The following is a 19,546-nucleotide window of genomic DNA, read 5'->3' on the forward strand; positions in this document are numbered from 1 at the left end:
CCCTACCTCTTCTAAAACCACCCTGTACTTCCAAGATTGCATTCTCTGTTTTATCCTTAATCCTATTAATCAGTACTCTACCATACACTTTTCCAACTACACTCAACAAACTAATACCTCTTGAATTACAACACTCATGCACATCTCCCTTACCCTTATATAGTGGTACAATACATGCACAGACCCAATCTACTGGTACCATTGACAACACAAAACACACATTAAACAATCTCACCAACCATTCAAGTACAGTCACACCCCCTTCCTTCAACATCTCAGCTTTCACACCATCCATACCAGATGCTTTTCCTACTCTCGTTTCATCTAGTGCTCTCCTCACTTCCTCTATTGTAATCTCTCTCTCATTCTCATCTCCCATCACTGGCACCTCAACACCTGGAACAGCAATTATATCTGCCTCCCTATCATCCTCAACATTTAGCAAACTTTCAAAATATTCCGCCCACCTTTTCCTTGCCTCCTCTCCTTTTAACAACCTTCCATTTCCATCTTTCACTGTCTCTTCAATTCTTGCGCCGGCCTTCCTTACTCTCTTCACTTCTTTCCAAAACTTCTTCTTATTCTCTTCATATGACTGACCCAGTCCCTGACCCCACCTCAGGTCAGCTGCCCTCTTTGCCTCACGTACCTTGCGCTTTACTTCCACCTTTTGCTCTCTATATTTTTCATACTTCTCTATACTATTACTCTGCAGCCATTCTTCAAAAGCCCTCTTTTTCTCTTCCACTTTTACCTTCACTCCTTCATTCCACCATTCACTGCCCTTCCTCATGCTGCCTCCAACAACCTTCTTGCCACATACATCACTTGCAATCCCAACAAAATTTTCTTTTGCTAACTTCCACTCCTCCTCTAAATTACCAGTTTCTCTTACTCTCACCTCGTCATATGCCATTTTCAACCTTTCCTGATATTTACTTTTTACCCCCGGTTTTATTAGCTCTTCAACCCTCACTAGCTCCCTTTTACATCCACCTACTCTATTCCCCCACTCTTTTGCTACAACTAATTTTCCTTCCACCAAAAAATGATCAGACATACCGTTAGCCATACCCCTAAACACGTGCACGTCTTTCAATCTTCCAAACATTCTTTTAGTTATCAACACATAATCCATTAATGCCCTTTCTACTACTCTTCCATTTGCCACTCTTACCCATGTATACTTATTTTTATCTTTCTTTTTAAAAAAGCTAGCACTTATTACCATCTCTTGTTCAACACACATATCTACCAGTCTCTCACCACTCTCATTTTCACCTGGTACGCCATACTTCCCAATGACACCTTCTACCTCTCCAGCGCCCACTCTAGCATTTAAGTCACCCATAACAACTACATAATTCCTTCTACCCAGTCCTTCTACACACCTAGTTAATTCATTCCAGAAGTCATTCCGCTCTTCTTCACTTTTCTCACTACCTGGCCCATACGCACTGACAAACGCCCAACATTCCCTACCCAACCTAACCCTTACCCACATTAACCTAGATGATATCTCCTTCCATTCCACTACTTTACCTGTCATCCATTCACTCAGCAATAAAGCCACACCCTCTCTCGCTCTTCCCCTTTCAATCCCAGACACTCTACCAGACATTTCACCAAACATCACTTCACCCTTTCCTTTCATCTTTGTCTCAAACAAGGCCAATACATCCATCCTTCTACTTCTAAACATACTTCCAATCTCACATCTTTTACTCTCTATCGTACTACATCCACGCACATTCAAACACCCCAAAACTAGAGTGCGGGGAGCAGTCACTCTCCCCCCAGCTCCATCTCTTTGTTGCTGTCTCACAGGATTTTTTATACAGGAGAGGGGGTTCCCAGCCCCCTATTTATATATATATAAATATATATTAGATATATAATATATTTATATATATAATGTATTATATATATATATATATATATATATATATATATATATATATTAATATAAATACATATATATATATATATATATATATATATATATATATATATATATATATTCAAAATATAATATATTTATATATATAACGTATTATATATACATATATATATATATATATATATATATATATATATATATATATATATATATATATATAATTATATACCATATATACATATATATATATATATATTTTATATATACATATATATATATTATATATATATCATATATACATATATTTATATGTATATATTTTATATATAATATATTATATATACATATATATATATATATATATATATATATATATATATATATATATATATATATATGAAGTAGAAATAAAACTATAAGAGAGATTACTTGAGTACCATATGTGGATGAGATCATGATGAGGGGAAGATAGAGATAGTTTAGGCAAGGTCTTCACACTCCCCAAGAGAGATTAGTTCACCAAATGTTTAACTGGACTCCACAAGGCACTATATGAAAATTAAAAGCTCAAGACAGACAGATGACTGGTGAAATCTGACCGAGGCCCTTTGCGTCAATAGGCGTAGGAGGAGATGATGATGATGATATATATATATACAGTATACAGTATGTGTATATATATACATATATATATATATATATATATATATATATATATATATATATACACACACATATACATATATATTATATATATATATACGTACAGTATATATATATATATATATATATATATATATATATATATATATATATATATATATATATATGTATTTATGTATATATAATATATCATACATAACATAAAATTATATTATATATAAAACTATATATATATATATATATATATATATATATATATATATATATATATATATATATATATATATATATATATATATATACATATATATATATATATATATATATATATATATATATTTATATTATATAATTTATATTTATATACATATATATATATATATATATATATATATATATATATATATATATATATATATATGTATACATGCATATATATATATATATATATATATATATATATATATATATATATATATATATATATATATATATATATATACATATATATATATATATATATATACTGTATATATATTTATATATATAGACTGTATATCTGTGTATGTTCATGTGGTAGTGCCTTACTGCCTTATTGGGTTCCCCCAGGTCCCTCAGTGTAAGGCACTTCGTATATCCACCAGAGAGTTGCTTACGCATCTTCCGGTGTATTTTGCGTCTTCCAGTCTTGAATGGTCTGGGATGCCTCTTAGGTGTTTATCGAGCTTATTCTTAAACACATCTACGCTCACTCCTAATATGTTTCTTAGATGAGCTGGCAGCGCATTAAATAAGTCGCTGTATTATCGATGCTGGTGTGTAGTGGATTAATGTCCTGTGTGCCTTCCTTAGTTTTCCTGGTATAGTTTTGGGCACTATTAATCTACCTTGGCTTGCTCTTTCTGATATTTTTAGCTCCATGATGTTTTCATTTACTCCTTCGATTTGTTTCCATGCTTGTATTATCCTGTAGCGTTCTCTTCTCCTTTCTAGACTGTATAATTTTAAAAATTGCAGTCTTTCCCAGTAGTCAAGATCCTTGACTTCTTCTATTCTAGCAGTAAAGGACCTTTGTACACTCTCTATTTGTGCAATATCCTTTTGGTAGTGTGGGTACCATATCACATTGCAGTACTCTAGTGTACTACGTACATAAGTTTTGTACAGCATAATCATGTGTTCAGCTTTTCTTGTTTTAAAATGTATGAATAGCATTCCCATTTTTGCTTTACATTTAGCCAACAGTGTTGCTATTTGGTTGTTGCATAACATATTCCTGTTTATCATTACACCAAGGTCTTTAATTGCTTCCTTGTTTGTGATTGTCTTGTTATTAGGTCCCCTGTATGCATATACCATTCTTTCTCTGTTTCCATAATTTATTGATTCGAATTTATCAGCGTTAAATACCATCCTATTTATCTCCGCCCATTCATATATTTTGTTTAAATCTCTTTGTAATGAGTTCCTATCTTCATCACAAGTAATTCCTCTACTTATTCTTGTGTCATCGGGGAAACTTCTCACTACAGAGTCTTTAACATTACAGTCTATGTCTGAGATCATAACAAAAAACAGCAGTGCAGCTAATACCTTACCCTGTGGCACGCCAGATATCACCCGAGCTTCATCTGATTTCTCGTCATTTGCAACCACTATCTGTTTTTTGTTATGTAGAAATTCTCTTATCCATTTTTATGTTTTCATAGTGTGCTATCAATTGGGTTTGTGTACTTTTTCTGGGCACAAAACCGTGTTGACCTATATTAAATAAATTATTTTTAACCAAATGATTCATTATTTTCTTTTTTATTACCCTTTCATACACTTTCATAATATGTGATGTTAGACTAACTGGTCTATAATTGCTTGCCTCTAGTCTTGATCCACTTTAGAAAATAGGGGTTATATACACGCTAATTTATGTTTAACATATATCTCGCTCATATCTACACTTAGTCTTAGCAGTATTGCAAGCGGCTTTGCGATATTGTGTGTAGTTTTTTTAACAAAATTGCTGGAACTCCACCTGTATATTATCACTTACTAATACATTTTTCCAATCTTTGTTCAATTCTTCATTTATTTCTGACCATTTTATTTTCTTACCATAGAAATTATATTTTCCATATCCTTCCCATCTTTTTGTGCTTTGTTTATCTCTGCGTTCACTTGCTTTGGAATGAACTATCAATTCTATGGCATTGTGGTCTGAAATTCCCGTGTTATACACTATTATTTCTTTAACATAATTCACCTCATTCACAAATACTAGATCTAGGACATTTTCCTTTCTTGTTGGAATGTGGTTTATTTGGTGCATATTGTTCTAATAGCATATCTTGAAGCTTTTCAAACTGTCTCTTATCTTCTGCGTAACTATTACTCTCTTTTTTTTATATGTATATATACAACCACTTTCTTCTATCCGTTCTTTCCAATCCACGAAAGGAAAGTTAAAATCTCTGGATAGGAGTATATTCCAGTCTTTATGGTTTCTACATACATCATCTATTTTTTCTATTATGATGTCAAACTCCTTAGTATTTGGGGGTCTGTAAACTACAATATTCACTAATTTTTCATATTCAAATTCTACCGCAATCATTTCACATTCTGTGTTGCTGTATTTTTCAGACTTTTCCTTGATTTATGTCTCTTCCATATATTGCGGTTCCCCCTTGATTCCTATTTGTTCTGTCTGATCTATATGTTTGGAAACCCTTTATCTGGTCATCACTGCCAGTCTCTTGGGAATACAATGTTTCACTTATATTTAATATATCTATTTTTTCAATTAGGGTTAGTTCTTCTAAGAACTCTATTTTCCTTTTAGAGTTACACGTGACTAAACCCTGTGCATTTATCACTATTATGGTTTGTATTTCATCCCCATTATTCAATATTAATATGGATTCTCCCATGCTTCCTTCCTGTTCTGTTATGATGTTCTTTTCTTCATTTCCAGGAAATCTGCCATTAAAAAATCCAACTTTTCTATTATATTTGCTCTTTCGCCTTCATATTTATTTTTGTGTGTACAGTATACCTGTAAATGGTTATTAGAGCAAAAAATATTTGTATGTACCGTGTAGTAGTCGAACGACAGACTCTATGATTGATGGTTAAGCAACTGTTTTACTTGTATTTGGTTACTTTCTTTTCAATTATGATTTGAACTTAGGGCATCAGCCATATACTTGTATTATGGGGGTGAAGATGTCCACCTCGGAGCAAATGTTGTCATGGCCACAGGAATGTGTTTCATACGCAAATTTTCCACTTTTTTAACAAAGAGAAAGCCGCCAATTTCCTTTGGATTGGTTTTGAGTAACTGTTTATAGTTACTCAATTTGTCACAAATAAAAATGAAGCCATTTACAGTCTCAGTATGTGAGAGAGAGAGAGAGAGAGAGAGAGAGAGAGAGAGAGAGAGAGAGAGAGAGAGAGAGAGAGAGAGAGCAGTATGTAAATAAACCAGTTAACTGGTGTGTAACAACCGATTGGATCGTCATTTAACAATAAAGATTATATATAGAAAAATAATAACTGAGTGGATCATCATTTAACAATAAAAATTATCAGATATAGAAAAAATCTTATAAAATAAGTTTAAACTGAAGCAACTTTCAGAGTGAGAGAGATAGAGAAGGGAGGGAAGGTAGGTGAGGGAAGGTAGTGAGGGATGGGAGGAGGGGGTTCGAGGTGGAGGGAAAGGGTAGGCGGAGCTTTATAAAGTGTTTTGTTCGTATCGATTTCTGGGAAATCGACTTTTTGCCTTTTGGTATGGAGAGATGTACCTTTATTCCTTACAATTATTAATTCATCATATTCTTATAAATTACCATACAGGTTGTAATACACTATAGCAAAGTCTCGTACTGATACAAGTGTTTTTACAAAGTTATTACCTAAAAATTTGCTTGCATTATCTGTGAAACCCATTGTAAGTCCCTCCTCATACTACTATATCAGGCTTGGTTGCCAAATATTACCTTCAAAATTTCATGTGGCTAAAGACAGCTAGCTGCTGAGAATTAAAAGATACTTCCTTATTATTCTGTAGATATTGTTCAGTATATGCCCCAGTTACTGCAGACATTACCACCTGATCAAGGAGTTTATTCTTTCAATGCATTGCTGTATATCAAATGCTTCCCAAATCTGAAACCATTAGCTGATCAATTTATTTGCCAAAAACAGTCACTCCCATCTTCTTTGTTTGGTCCTAAACGGATCAAATACTGGTCAAAATAGATGAATTCAGCAATAACCAAAACAAAATTAAAATAATTTAACTTTAATTATTGATGTAAACTGTCAGATTCTCCCAAGATCAGAGAGATTGGGGAAATTACTTTTTTTGAAAGGATTTGGTAGCTGGAGTAGACACTTTCTAGCAGCCTCGTAAACAAGTCTCAAGTTTGTTTTAATCCAAGTGCAACTCTTGTAAATGGGAGGTAGTATACCCATACCATATTTTCATTTTGCTTCACATTCAGATACAGTAATTTTACTTAAACTGGATCCTCCATTTGGAAATGACATTTCATCCAGAAAACAGTGCGCATCTGATGGGGTTGCCATTAACATCATTTCTGTCTGCATGATATGGTAATATATCTGTTATATTTTGTAAATATCATTTCCTCCTACGCCTATCGACGCAAAGGGACTCGATTAGATTTTGCCAGTCGTATCTATCTTGAGCTTTGAAATCAATACTTCTCCATTCATCATCTCCTACTTCACACTTCATAGTCCTCAGCCATGTAGGCCTGGTTATTCCAACTCTTCTAATACCTTGTGGAACACAGTTGAAAGTTTGGTGAACTAATCTTTCTAGGGAAGTGCAAAGAGCATGCCCAAACCATCTCCATCTACCCTTCACCATGATCTCATCCACATATGGCACTCGAGTAATCTCTTTTATAATTTCATTTCTAATCCTGTCCTGTCATTTAATGAAATACAATCCTCTCAACATTATCTTCCCATGAGTGGACTTTCCTTAGATTATCTAGGACATCTTCAGTGTAAAATCACCCTGCTACCTTAACTTCCTCTCAGTGCTTATTACTTGCTCTGTAAAGCTCTCCTGTTGAATGTTCTTCCCTGTTTAACAAACACTTACTATGGCAATACTGCTTAATATGTTATGATCTTTGTTAGCCAATTGAAACAGCCTTGGTCTTGGAATTTAGTGTACAGTGGAACCTCTACATACGAATTTAATCCGTTCCAGAACCAACTTCGGATATAGAAAATGTTCGGATGTCGAAACGAATTTTCCCATAAGAATACATGGTAATTCATTTAATTCGTTCCTCAGCCTAAAAACCCATAATAAATCCTTAATAAATGGCTACACATAATTACGCATAACAATAACATAACTGAATAATATGAAAGAAGCATGTAAAAAAGATAAATATAAAGAAATAATGAATAAAAAATGTGTTTTATTGCCACTTTACCTTAGAGACAGGCCACCACAGGTGTAAGATTTGCTACCCAGGAGGAGATGGACGATCGGCGAGAAGGTAGACATGGTGTTAACATGTTCTTTAAATAAATACTCTCTCTCTCTCTCTCTTGTTCTTCTTCACAGTTAGTGTTAGAGACGTCTATTAATTTTTTTTTCTGAGAGAGAGAGAGAGAGAGAGAGAGAGAGAGAGAGAGAGAGAGAGAGAGAGAGAGAGAGAGAGAGAGAGAGAGAGAGAGAAAGAGATAAAAAAAAATGAGATTAAACAAAAATGTGTTGTGTACATATGATTTTTACCAGCGTTAACGAGTTGAAAGACAGTTAAATGTAACTAAAAAAACAATATCAGCAAATCTGAATTCCTTTATTAACTAAAACAAATATTGATACAAACACACTCGTGTGCGTATTCGCAAACACACACACACACGCACAAGGAGACATGATCGGTGAGGAGGTAGAGATGGTGACTGCGATAACATACCGTAACTTACACTACGGAAATTTAAATCTAACTAAGCTTATTTATTTCTTTATTTTATTTTCATATTTCATATTTTTCACATTTTTTTCTTTTGATTTTTTATTTTCATCACTTTCAGTGACGAGTTACGGTATGTTATCGCAGTCACCATCTCTACCTCCTCCCTGACCGTCTCTCTTACTGCGTAGCAAAATTCTTGCACCTGTGTGTGTGTGTTTGTGCATACGCACACGATTGTGTTTGAATCAATATTTGTTTTAGTTAATAAAGGAATTCAGATTAGCTGTTATTACTTTCTTAATTTCATTTAATTGTTTTTCAACTCGTTGACGCAGTTAAAAATCATATGTACTCTAAACACATTTTTGTTTAATCTCTCTCTCTCTCTCGGAAAAAAAATAATAGACGTAGACGTTTCTAACACTACAACAGCAAAGAAGAACGAGAGAGAGAGAGAGAGAGAGAGAGAGAGAGAGAGAGAGAGAGAGAGAGAGAGAGAGAGAGAGAGAGAGAGAGAGAGAGAGAGAGAGAGAGAATTTTATTTAAAGAACATGTTAATGCTATGTTTAGAGAGAAACAGAAAAAGAGAGAAGTCTTATTTAAAAGAGCTTGTTAACGCTATCTTGGTTTTCTTTGCTTCACTTTTTTCTTTCTTTCTATTCATCACGCTGGCCCTTCTCACAAATGATCGTTGCCAACAATCTCTTTGTCCTTTATCCCTATCAATAAAAGGCGCTCTATCTCTTCCAGGGTATTGCTACGATGTGTTGTAATAATGGTGATCCCCTTCGATGGTTATTTGCTTTAATGGCTGCCTTCAGCTTGATGATCCTCGAGATCATAGGCCTATTCCGGCCATATTGTTTAGCCATACAGTATCACTCACATGCACACTGCTCTCATGTTTTTCTATAATTTCTTGCTTCAATTCTAATGAAAGAATTGCCTTCTTCCTGTACTGAAACTTAGCTTCTTAGGCACCATGATTATAGGTAAAATCACAAAGGAAATGTGAGAAAAGGAAGAAAATAAGCACTGTTAATAACAGACCAAACAGAGGACAACCACATGATACACACAAGAACAGAGAACTGAGCACTCGACACTCAATGGCGTAATGTTTACTTCGTGTGTCGAAATAAAATTCGGGTGTAGAGTAAAAAATTTGCTCGAAATTTACTTCGGATGTTGGAAAATTCGGATGTAGATACGTTCGGATGTAGATACGTTCGGATGTAGAGGTTCCACTGTACTGTATTGTGGATGAAATTTCTATGTCTTAGGGACCTTCAGTTCTTGATATTGTGATACATACCACTTAGATTTGGTCACTGTCTTTGTCTGAAGCATTTGTGCTTCTTACCAGACAGTGTCTCAGGAAATTTCAACTATTTAAGTGAGTCAACGTCTCAGGAACCTGTACCTTTCTGGAACTTGTGCCTCTGTCACAAGCAACTGATATTTCTCTGGAGAGTTGTGATGTGTTTCAATAATTAAGCTAGAAGTGTGTCACAGCAGTTATTACCATTGTCCTCTTCAAGCAAAGAGATGAAATGTAACAAACAGCCAAGCTGAAATGTATTTATGAAAATTTTGACAGCTTAGACATCAATGACCTTTGTGACTAAGTGAATGAAGGGCTTCTTCACATAAGGGATACTTTTCTGAAAGACTCAAAACTTTATTCACCAACTGATAGTTCAATGTCCTGTTAACACAAAACTATATTGTTGAAAGTAAGATAAGAGGTTCATATTTTCCATGAACAATTCTCAGCTTTAATAATCAAAATATACAGACTAAGTTGTGAGTGCTTCAAAAAACACTCCAAAAAAGGGATTTTGACGAAGGAAAAATCTATTTCTGGGTGAGAGATCCATGTCGCCCAGTGAAATGCTCCTTAAGCACCATTTCTAAGGTATATAACTGCTATATATTACCAGAGAAAAAATTGCATGGGAATGCCAGGTTGAACCCAGCTCGCTCACCTGTATAAGGTGTCGATATAATACTGGGGCGCGATAAATCACAACCAGAGGCCTCGCACCATTTAGATATCTCCTGTCAAAATCCCCGAACAGCGAGGTGCCGTTTGACCCCGTACTACTACTAGTCAACACCTTATACAGGTGAGCGAGCTGGGTTCAACCTGGCATTCCCATGCAATTTTTTCTCTGGTAATATATAGCAGTTATATACCTTAGAAATGGTGCTTAAGGAGCATTTCACTGGGTGACATGGGTCGGAGCCCAGAAATGAAAATGGTACCATAAAAAAAACACCTGATGGTTTAGTGCTTTACCAATGTGCATCTGGAACTGTCTGAAAAGACCCCAGAAAAAGGTACTACAGTAATATGCAGTTTATGGTTGCTATGTGCTTGTTTTGAAAGTTGGTGCAATGGACTATCTCTTGTTGGCTTACATGCTAGTGATCAAGAATCTATTTTCTACAGGATTGCTTTATTCCATCATTTAACTGTGCTATGAAATTACCTGCTTAAGTAGCTTGGGGTAATGCATCGCCAAAGAAGGAATGCACGGACGTTTGAACTTAATAAATGTTAACCTATGTATATAAAATGTTCAGGTTCTTATAAAAAACCACAACCAATCAAATGCTAACATTTGAAAATATTTTCCGCATTGATACTTTTCTTTTAACTCACTGCAAATATCCATTTGATTACCATAGACATCTAATTCTTCACAGCCTTTATCAACAAGCAAATTTTACACAAGTAACACATTTCAAGTTAACTCAACCAATGACTAAAGATATTTATCACCACTGTGTGCATCATGGGTTTTGAAATATAGAGCAACTGGGGAACTGGACATGAAAGTGCAGTATGATAATTTTTTATTGGCAGTAATTGGAATTTCCTCCAAAGTTGGTCAGTTATACTAAGGAAGGCTATTGTGGTGTTCTTGCTCTTTTAAACACTGCATAAATTGGAAAAAATTTATAAGAATTCATCATTGCTTTTAATGGAACAAAACTTACCTTCTTTGTTAATTTCACTTCTTAAAAAAACAAAATTAATAATATACAAAATACTGTTAGATAATCTACAAAAAATTAAAGATTAAGTCCTTTTTATAAATGAAAATAAGAGTAATTAATTATTAAAACTGTTTACCTGATTATAAAATAAAATTCAATATAAGTTTTTTTTGCAATAATTATCATGAAAAGCTTTGACTTTACTAAAAAACTAATTTCTGAAACAGCTTTGAATGATAACAAATTATGAAACCCAAGCTAAACAAACAGTTTTTTATGATTCCATAAGTGTTTGGCCTCTACTGGAGATCATGTGAGGAGACAAAAATGAAGAGAAAAATAAACTAGCCATAGGAGCAGCAGCTGGTTCACGACCTACTTACAGCAGCTGCAGCTGGTGCATCCTCGCAAGGTTATTCAATTGCAACAGGCTGCGACGTGCATTCAAACTTGGAAGAGAAAAACAAAGGTGGAAAAAAAATAAACAGGCATTCAAGATGCAAGCATATAAGGGATATGTCTGCTACAGTTGGAGAGGAAAAGCATTACACATCTCATTGACCTATCCAATCAATATTTAACCCACATTAAGAAAAAATGACACATCTATAACATTAAAAATCAGACTGAAACACCTCTTAAAGATATACAAATACAGTATAATCAAATGCATTGTTTCTAATAACGATCTTCTAACACAGTAATTCAATCAAAAACAGTCTGGCTACTGATATAATCATAGAAAGATACTATCATAAGCCACTACCAATATATTACTGTACAGGGTGTACTTTCTTCTGCGTTACCCTGTGGCAAAACATAACTGCAAACAGCAACACTATGACATATCTGCACTTTATATCAATGATGCAATATTAGCAAAAAATAATGAAAAAGGTTTATAAATTAAAGACTGGGTATAATGAGACTTCCCCTAATACATAGTAAACATGACAGTTAAATATGCAGTTAAGCACTACTGTACACCTGAGATTGATCAATCACACTCATAATATTCCAAAGATCATAGAATATTTGCACATATGATGCTAAGTTAACTAATAATTTAGTTAAATAAGTTTCACACATGATAGCAGCTCTTAAACTTCGTTTCAAAAACCTCTGTCAGAAAGCATCTATCAGTTTCTGCAATTAAAGCAATGAGTCCCTTTGATTGGTATCTGAGAGATAATGTTCCTGATAATTCTTGACACAAACCTAAAATGTCTAAATAAAAACCAATCCCGCTTTCCAATTTTATCATTATTAAAACTCATGAAAAAAAATTGCTAAACTTCATTAATGGTCCTACTGACATGGTGTGACAGTCCTTTTCTCAATTTTCTACGTGCGAGAAGCATAAAACTAATTGCAGTGCTATAAAGTAAGCATTCTCAGGACAAACTTCAGTTCATAGAAAATTAAAACAAATATACACACGTAAGAAAATTTTATTTTTATTAATAAAATAAATTTTTGAATATACTTACCCGGTGATTATATAAGCTGCAGCTCTGCTGCCCGACAGAAAAACTCTACGTTCGAAATCCGCCAGCGATCGCTATGCAGGTAGGGGGTGTACATCAACAGCGCCATCTGTCGAGCAGGTACTCAGTACTCAATGTAAACACAGAACTCAATTTTCTCCTCGGTCCACTGGGTCTCTATTGGGGAGGAAGGGAGGGTCCTTTAATATATAATCACCGGGTAAGTATATTCAAAAATTTATTTTATTAATAAAAATAACATTTTTCAATATTAAACTTAGCCGGTGATTATATAAGCTGATTCACACCCAGGGGGGTGGGTAGAGACCAGCATTAATTGTTTACATTATTATGAGCTAAGGATTTTGTATTTCATTTTAGCAGTTATTCAAAATAACAAACATAAAATAAATAAGTACCTGGTAAGGAAGTCGACTTGAACAATTACTCTGCCTTTTTTAAGTACGTCTTCCTTACTGAGCCTCGCGATCCTCTTAGGATGCTGAGCGACTCCTAGGAGCTGAAGTATCAAGGGTTGCAACCCATACTAAAGGACCTCATCAAAACCTCTAATCTAGGCGCTTCTCAAGAAAAGAATTTGACCACCCGCCAAATCAACCAGGATGCGAAAGGCTTCTTAGCCTTCCGGACAACCCAAAAAACAACAATAAAAAACATTTCAAGAGAAAGATTAAAAAAGGTTATGGAATTAGGGGAATGTAGTGGTTGAGCCCTCACTCACTACTGCACTCGCTGCTACGAATGGTCCCAGGGTGTAGCAGTTCTCGTAAAGAGACTGGACATCTTTAAGATAAAAATACGCGAACACTGACTTGCTTCTCCAATAGGTTGCGTCCATTATACTCTGCAGAGATCTATTTTGTTTAAAGGCCACTGAAGTTGCGACAGTTCTAACTTCATGTGTCCTTACCTTCAGCAAAGCATGGTATTCCTCATTCAGATGGGAATGAGCTTCTCGTATCAACAGTCTGATATAATAGGAAACTGCATTCTTTGACATAGGTAAAGAAGGTTTCTTAATAGCACACCATAAAGCTTCTGACTGTCCTTGTAAAGGTTTAGTTCGTCTTAAATAAAACTTAAGAGCTCTAACAGGGCATAAGACTCTTTCTAGTTCATTTCCAACCAAATTTGAAAGGCTTGGAATATCGAACGATTTCGGCCAAGGACGAGAAGGTAGCTCGTTTTTGGCTAGAAAACCAAGCTGTAAAGAACATGTAGCCGTTTCAGATGAAAATCCGATGTTCCTGCTGAAGGCGTGTATCTCACTGACTCTTTTAGCTGTTGCTAAGCAAACGAGGAAAAGAGTCTTTAAAGTGAGATCTTTAAAGGAGGCTGATTGTAGTGGCTCGAACCTTTCTGACATAAGGAATCTTAGTACCACGTCTAAATTCCAACCCGGTGTAGCCAAACGACGCTCCTTCGAGGTCTCAAAAGACTTAAGGAGGTCCTGTAGATCTTTGTTGTTAGAAAGATCTAAGCCTCTGTGACGGAAGACTGCTGCCAACATGCTTCTGTAACCTTTGATCGTGGGAGCTGAAAGAGATCTTTCCTTCCTCAGGTATAATAGGAAGTCAGCTAGTTGGGTTACAGAGGTACTGGTTGAGGATACTGATACCGACTTGCACCAGTTTCGGAAGACTTCCCACTTCGACTGGTAGACTCTAAGAGTGGATGTCCTCCTTGCTCTAGCAATCGCCCTGGCTGCCTCCTTCGAAAAGCCTCTAGCTCTCGAGAGTCTTTCGATAGTCTGAAGGCAGTCAGACGAAGAGCATGGAGGCCTGGGTGTACCTTCTTTACGTGTGGCTGACGTAGAAGGTCCACTCTTAGAGGAAGAGTTCTGGGAACGTCCACCAGCCATTGAAGTACCTCGGTGAACCATTCTCTCGCGGGCCAGAGGGGAGCAACTAACGTCAACCTTGTCCCTTCGTGAGAGGCGAACTTCTGCAGTACCTTGTTGACAATCTTGAACGGAGGGAATGCATAAAGGTCTAGATGGGACCAATCCAGTAGAAAGGCATCTATATGAACTGCTGCTGGGTCCGGGATTGGCGAGCAATAAATTGGGAGCCTCTTGGTCATCGAGGTTGCAAAGAGATCTATGGTAGGTTGGCCCTATGTGGCCCATAGTCTCTTGCACACATCCTTGTGTAGGGTCCATTCTGTTGGAATGATTTGATCCTTCCGACTGAGGCAATCCGCCATGACATTCATGTTGCCTTGAATGAACCTCGTTACTAGAGAAAGGTTTAGATCTCTTGACCAGGTGAGGAGGTCCCTTGCGATCTCGTACAACATCATAGAATGGGTCCCTCCTTGCTTGGAGATGTACGCCAAGGCCGTGGTGTTGTCTGAGTTCACCTCCACCACCTTGCCTAGAAGGAGGGACTTGAAGCTTTTCAAGGCCAGATGAACTGCCAGTAGCTCCTTGCAGTTGATATGTAACGTTTTTTGATTCGAGTTCCAAGTTCCCGAGCATTCCCGACCGTCTAATGTCGCACCCCAGCCCGTGTCCGATGCATCCGAGAAGAGAACGTGGTTGGGGGTCTGAACAGCCAGGGCCAGACCCTCTCTGAGGTTGATGTTGTCCTTCCACCAAGTCAGTGATGACTTCATCTTCTCGGAAATGGGGATCGAGACCGCTTCTAGCGTCTTGTCCTTTTTCCAGTGAACAACTAGGTGAAATTGAAGGGGACGGAGGTGCAGTCTCCCTAACGAAATGAACTGTTCCAGGGATGAAAGCGTCCCTATCAGACTCATCCACTGTTTGACTGAACATCGGTCCTTCTTTAGCATGTTCTGGATGCATCCTTGGGCTTGACTTGTTCTGGGGGCCGACGGAAAAGCCCGAAAAGCTTGACTGTGAATCTCCATCCCTAAGTACACTATAGTTTGGGATGGGACCAGTTGGGACTTTTCCATATTGACCAGGAGACCCAATTCCTTGGTCAGATCTAGAGTCCACTTTAGATTCTCCAGACAGCGACGACTGGAAGAAGCTCTTAGAAGCCAGTCGTCCAAATAGAGGGAGGCTCTGATATCCGCTAAATGCAGGAATTTGGCAATATTCCTCATCAGCTTCGTAAAGACAAGAGGAGCCGTGCTTAGGCCAAAGCACAGGGCTTGAAATTGGTAGACAACCTTTTCGTAAACGAACCTCAGAAAAGGTTGGGATTCTGGGTGGATGGGGACGTGAAAGTAAGCATCCCTTAGGTCTAAAGAGACCATCCAGTCTTCCTTCCTGACCGCTGCTAGAACAAACTTTGTGGTCTCCATGGCGAACGTCTGCTTTGTGACAAAGACATTCAGCGCACTGACGTCTAGCACCGGCCTCCACCCTCCTGTCTTCTTTACCACTAAGAAGAGACGGTTGTAGAAGCCCGGGGATTGATGGTCCCGGACTTTGACTACCGCTCCCTTTTCTAGTAAGAGAGACACCTCTTGCTTCAAAGCTAGTCTCTTGTCCTCCTCTCTGTACCTGGGAGAGAGATCGATGGGAGACGTAGCTAGAGGGGGTTTGCGTACAAACGGGATCTTGTACCCTTCTCTGAGCAACTTCACAGATTGTGCATCGGCACCCCTTTTCTCCCAGGTCTGCCAGAAGTTCTTGAGTCTGGCTCCCACTGCTGTCTGAAGAAGGTGGCAGTCAGACTCTGCCCTTAAAGGACTTGGTACCTTTCTTCTTCCCACGTCTCCCTTCGGCACGAGCACCTCCTCTGCTGGAGGCTCTGCCACGAAAGGGCGGAATGAATCTGGACGCTGGAGTGTCCATCCTGGGTCTAGACAAGGTAGGCAAAGGGGTGGCTTTGCGGGCAGAGGACGCAACCAGGTCATGAGTGTCTTTTTGAATCAAGGAGGCAGCAATCTCCTTTATCAACTCCTCTGGGAAAAGGCACTTTGAGAGAGGAGCAAACATAAGTTCCGATCTCTGACACGGTGTTACTCCAGCTGACAAGAAGGAGCAAAGGTTTTCCCGTTTCTTGAGGACCCCGGAAACGAACGAAGCCGCAAGCTCACTGGAACCGTCACGTATGGCCTTGTCCATGCAGGACATAATGAGCATGGAAGTTTCCTTGTCAGAAGGGGAGATCTTCCTGCTCAACGCTCCCAAACACCAATCCAAAAAGTTAAAAACCTCGAAGGCTCTGAACACTCCTTTCAACAGATGGTCTAAGTCTGAAGGAGACCAACAAATCTTGGAGCGTCTCATGGCTAGCCTGCGGGGAGAGTCTACTAGACTTGAGAAGTCGCCTTGGGCAGAGGCAGGAACTCCCAAGCCGAGAACTTCTCCCGTGTCATACCAGACGCTCGATCTGGAAGAGAGTCTCGCAGGGGGAAACGTGAATGCTGTCTTCCCAAGGTTTTTTTTGGACTGCATCCATTCTCCCAACACTCGTAAAGCTCTCTTAGACGAGCGGGCGAGGACGAGCTTCGTAAAGGCAGGCGTGGATGACTGCGTGCCTAAAGCGAACTCAGATGGAGGAGAGCGTGGGGCCGCAGAAACAAACTGATCAGAATACATCTCCCTGAACAGTGCAAGAACTTTCCTAAAGTCCAAGGAGGGTTGCGTGGTCTTGGGTTCGTCGATGTCTGTATGCGGGTCGTCAATGTGTGCAGCGTCGTCATCATCAGAGAGTCCATCATCTGAAAACTGAGGAGGAAGCGGCAAAGGAGTAGGAATCGGCTGGTCAGCTGAGTCCGGCAGCACGGGTGCATGCGTGACTGAACCGGACGCAACGTCATGGAACTGTTGCCCAGTCTGTGAGCTGGCAACAACCATAGCAGCGCGGGGGGCGCAAAGCGTCTACTCCAGACTGTCTAGTCTGCTGTGGGCGAGTAGTGGTAACCACACTGGGTTGCGGAGGTTGACGCACCGCGTCAAAACAAAACAACTTAGGTTGTTGTTGTAACTCGCGAACGTCAACGGAAGGTTCCGTGCGTCGCTGAACGTCAACATGCGGCTGGCAGGGTACACTGGAACGCATGGGTGGCGGGACTCTCACAGCTGGAGTGCGGGAGAAGGTAGCCTCAGCGTCCACTGGACGCACAACTGTGGGTGGTTGTAGGCTAGCGGTTGGTGCAGCGTCAACCTTCTCCGCACGAAAGTCCTGCATCAATGACGTTAACTGTGTCTGCATGGTCTGCAGCAAAGACCACTTAGGGTCTACAGTAGCAGGTGCGGCAACAGACGGTGTTACTGCCTGATGCGGTACCGCTTTGCCTCTCTTAGGAGGTGTGCAGTCATCGGAAGACTGCAGCGAGTCCGAACTGACCCAGTGGCTACAACTGGGCCGTTGGACTTGCGCGGAAGGGACCGACTTGCGCTTAAGAGGCCGCGAGACCTTGGTCCATGGTTTCTTTCGAGAAACCTCTTCCGCAGACGAGGAATAAATGGGCTCTCTCGTCTTCGTGTGGGTGGGGCGATCTTGGTTAGATACGTCCGAAACCACGGAGGGAACGTCTGTTCGCTGATTAAAGCCTCTCGAACCCTTTGGTCGTACGACATTGCTTCTCCCCTGGGCTTGGGAGCTTGCAAGAGGTCCCGGACTGGGAGGACGACAGGCACGAACAGACGAACCCTCAAGCGCAACACTATCTACAACACTTTCCACAACACTACCACTCACTTTGTCACTACCCACTGCACTCTTACACTTCAACTCCTTGACGTCTGCCATGAGTTGGTTACGGTCACTCGCCAATGACTCGACTCTCTCACCCAGAGCCTGGATGGCACGCATCATATCTGCCATCGAAGGTTGTTGAGTGCTAGAAGGGGGATCAGGAGCAACCACTACAGGGGAAGGAATAGGTTGTGGGGCATGAGGAGAGGAAAAATCAACGGAGCGAGATGAACTTCTCCTGACTCTATCTCTCTCTATCCTACGTGTGTATTTCTGGAATTCGATGAAATCGAATTCCGAAAGCCCAACGCATTCCTCACATCGATCTTCCAATTGACAGGTCTTATCCCGACAATTGGAACAAACGGTGTGAGGATCGATAGAGGCCTTCGGAAGACGCCTTGAACAGTCCCTAGCATTACATTTCCTGAATTTAGGGACTTGAGAAGGGTCAGCCATCTTGAATTAGTCAAAGGGGAATTCAAAATCTATCCAAAGTCATCAACAAATAATCCAAAATCAATAAAAGAATGCAAGGATGTATTGAAGATAACGTCTGCAAAGCGAAAGCTCAAAACTAGAAATGTGTACTTCACCAAAATATGTGAAAACCAATCCAGTAAGCAACAGCGAATTCAGTAGGTCTTGCCGGTGGCACGACAGAGAGAAAATTGAGTTCTGTGTTTACATTGAGTACTGAGTACCTGCTCGACAGATGGCGCTGTTGATGTACACCCCCTACCTGCATAGCGATCGCTGGCGGATTTCGAACGTAGAGTTTTTCTGTCGGGCAGCAGAGCTGCAGCTTATATAATCACCGGCTAAGTTTAATATTGAAAAATATTAATACAGTAAGAGGAATGGCTTGGTAGTTCC

The 19,546-nt window shown here is 38.8% G+C and overlaps 1 protein-coding gene across 3 annotated transcripts in view; it reads right to left on the reverse strand.

Moving 5' to 3' along the window:
• Positions 1 to 19,546, reverse strand: part of LOC137621451 (uncharacterized) — an 84,113-nt gene that overhangs the window by 19,440 nt on the left and 45,127 nt on the right. For 2 of the 3 annotated variants that reach the window (XM_068351762.1, XM_068351760.1), the window contains one exon: positions 11,922 to 11,987. The exons of the other annotated variant lie outside the window; for it this stretch is intronic. In XM_068351762.1, the coding sequence (XP_068207863.1) occupies positions 11,922 to 11,987 (66 nt within the window). The remainder of the gene's footprint in view (positions 1 to 11,921; positions 11,988 to 19,546) is intronic. 3 annotated transcript variants of the gene reach the window in all.

The sequence above is a fragment of the Palaemon carinicauda genome, chromosome 28, assembly GCF_036898095.1.
Source record: "Palaemon carinicauda isolate YSFRI2023 chromosome 28, ASM3689809v2, whole genome shotgun sequence".
Lineage (NCBI taxonomy): Eukaryota > Metazoa > Arthropoda > Malacostraca > Decapoda > Palaemonidae > Palaemon > Palaemon carinicauda.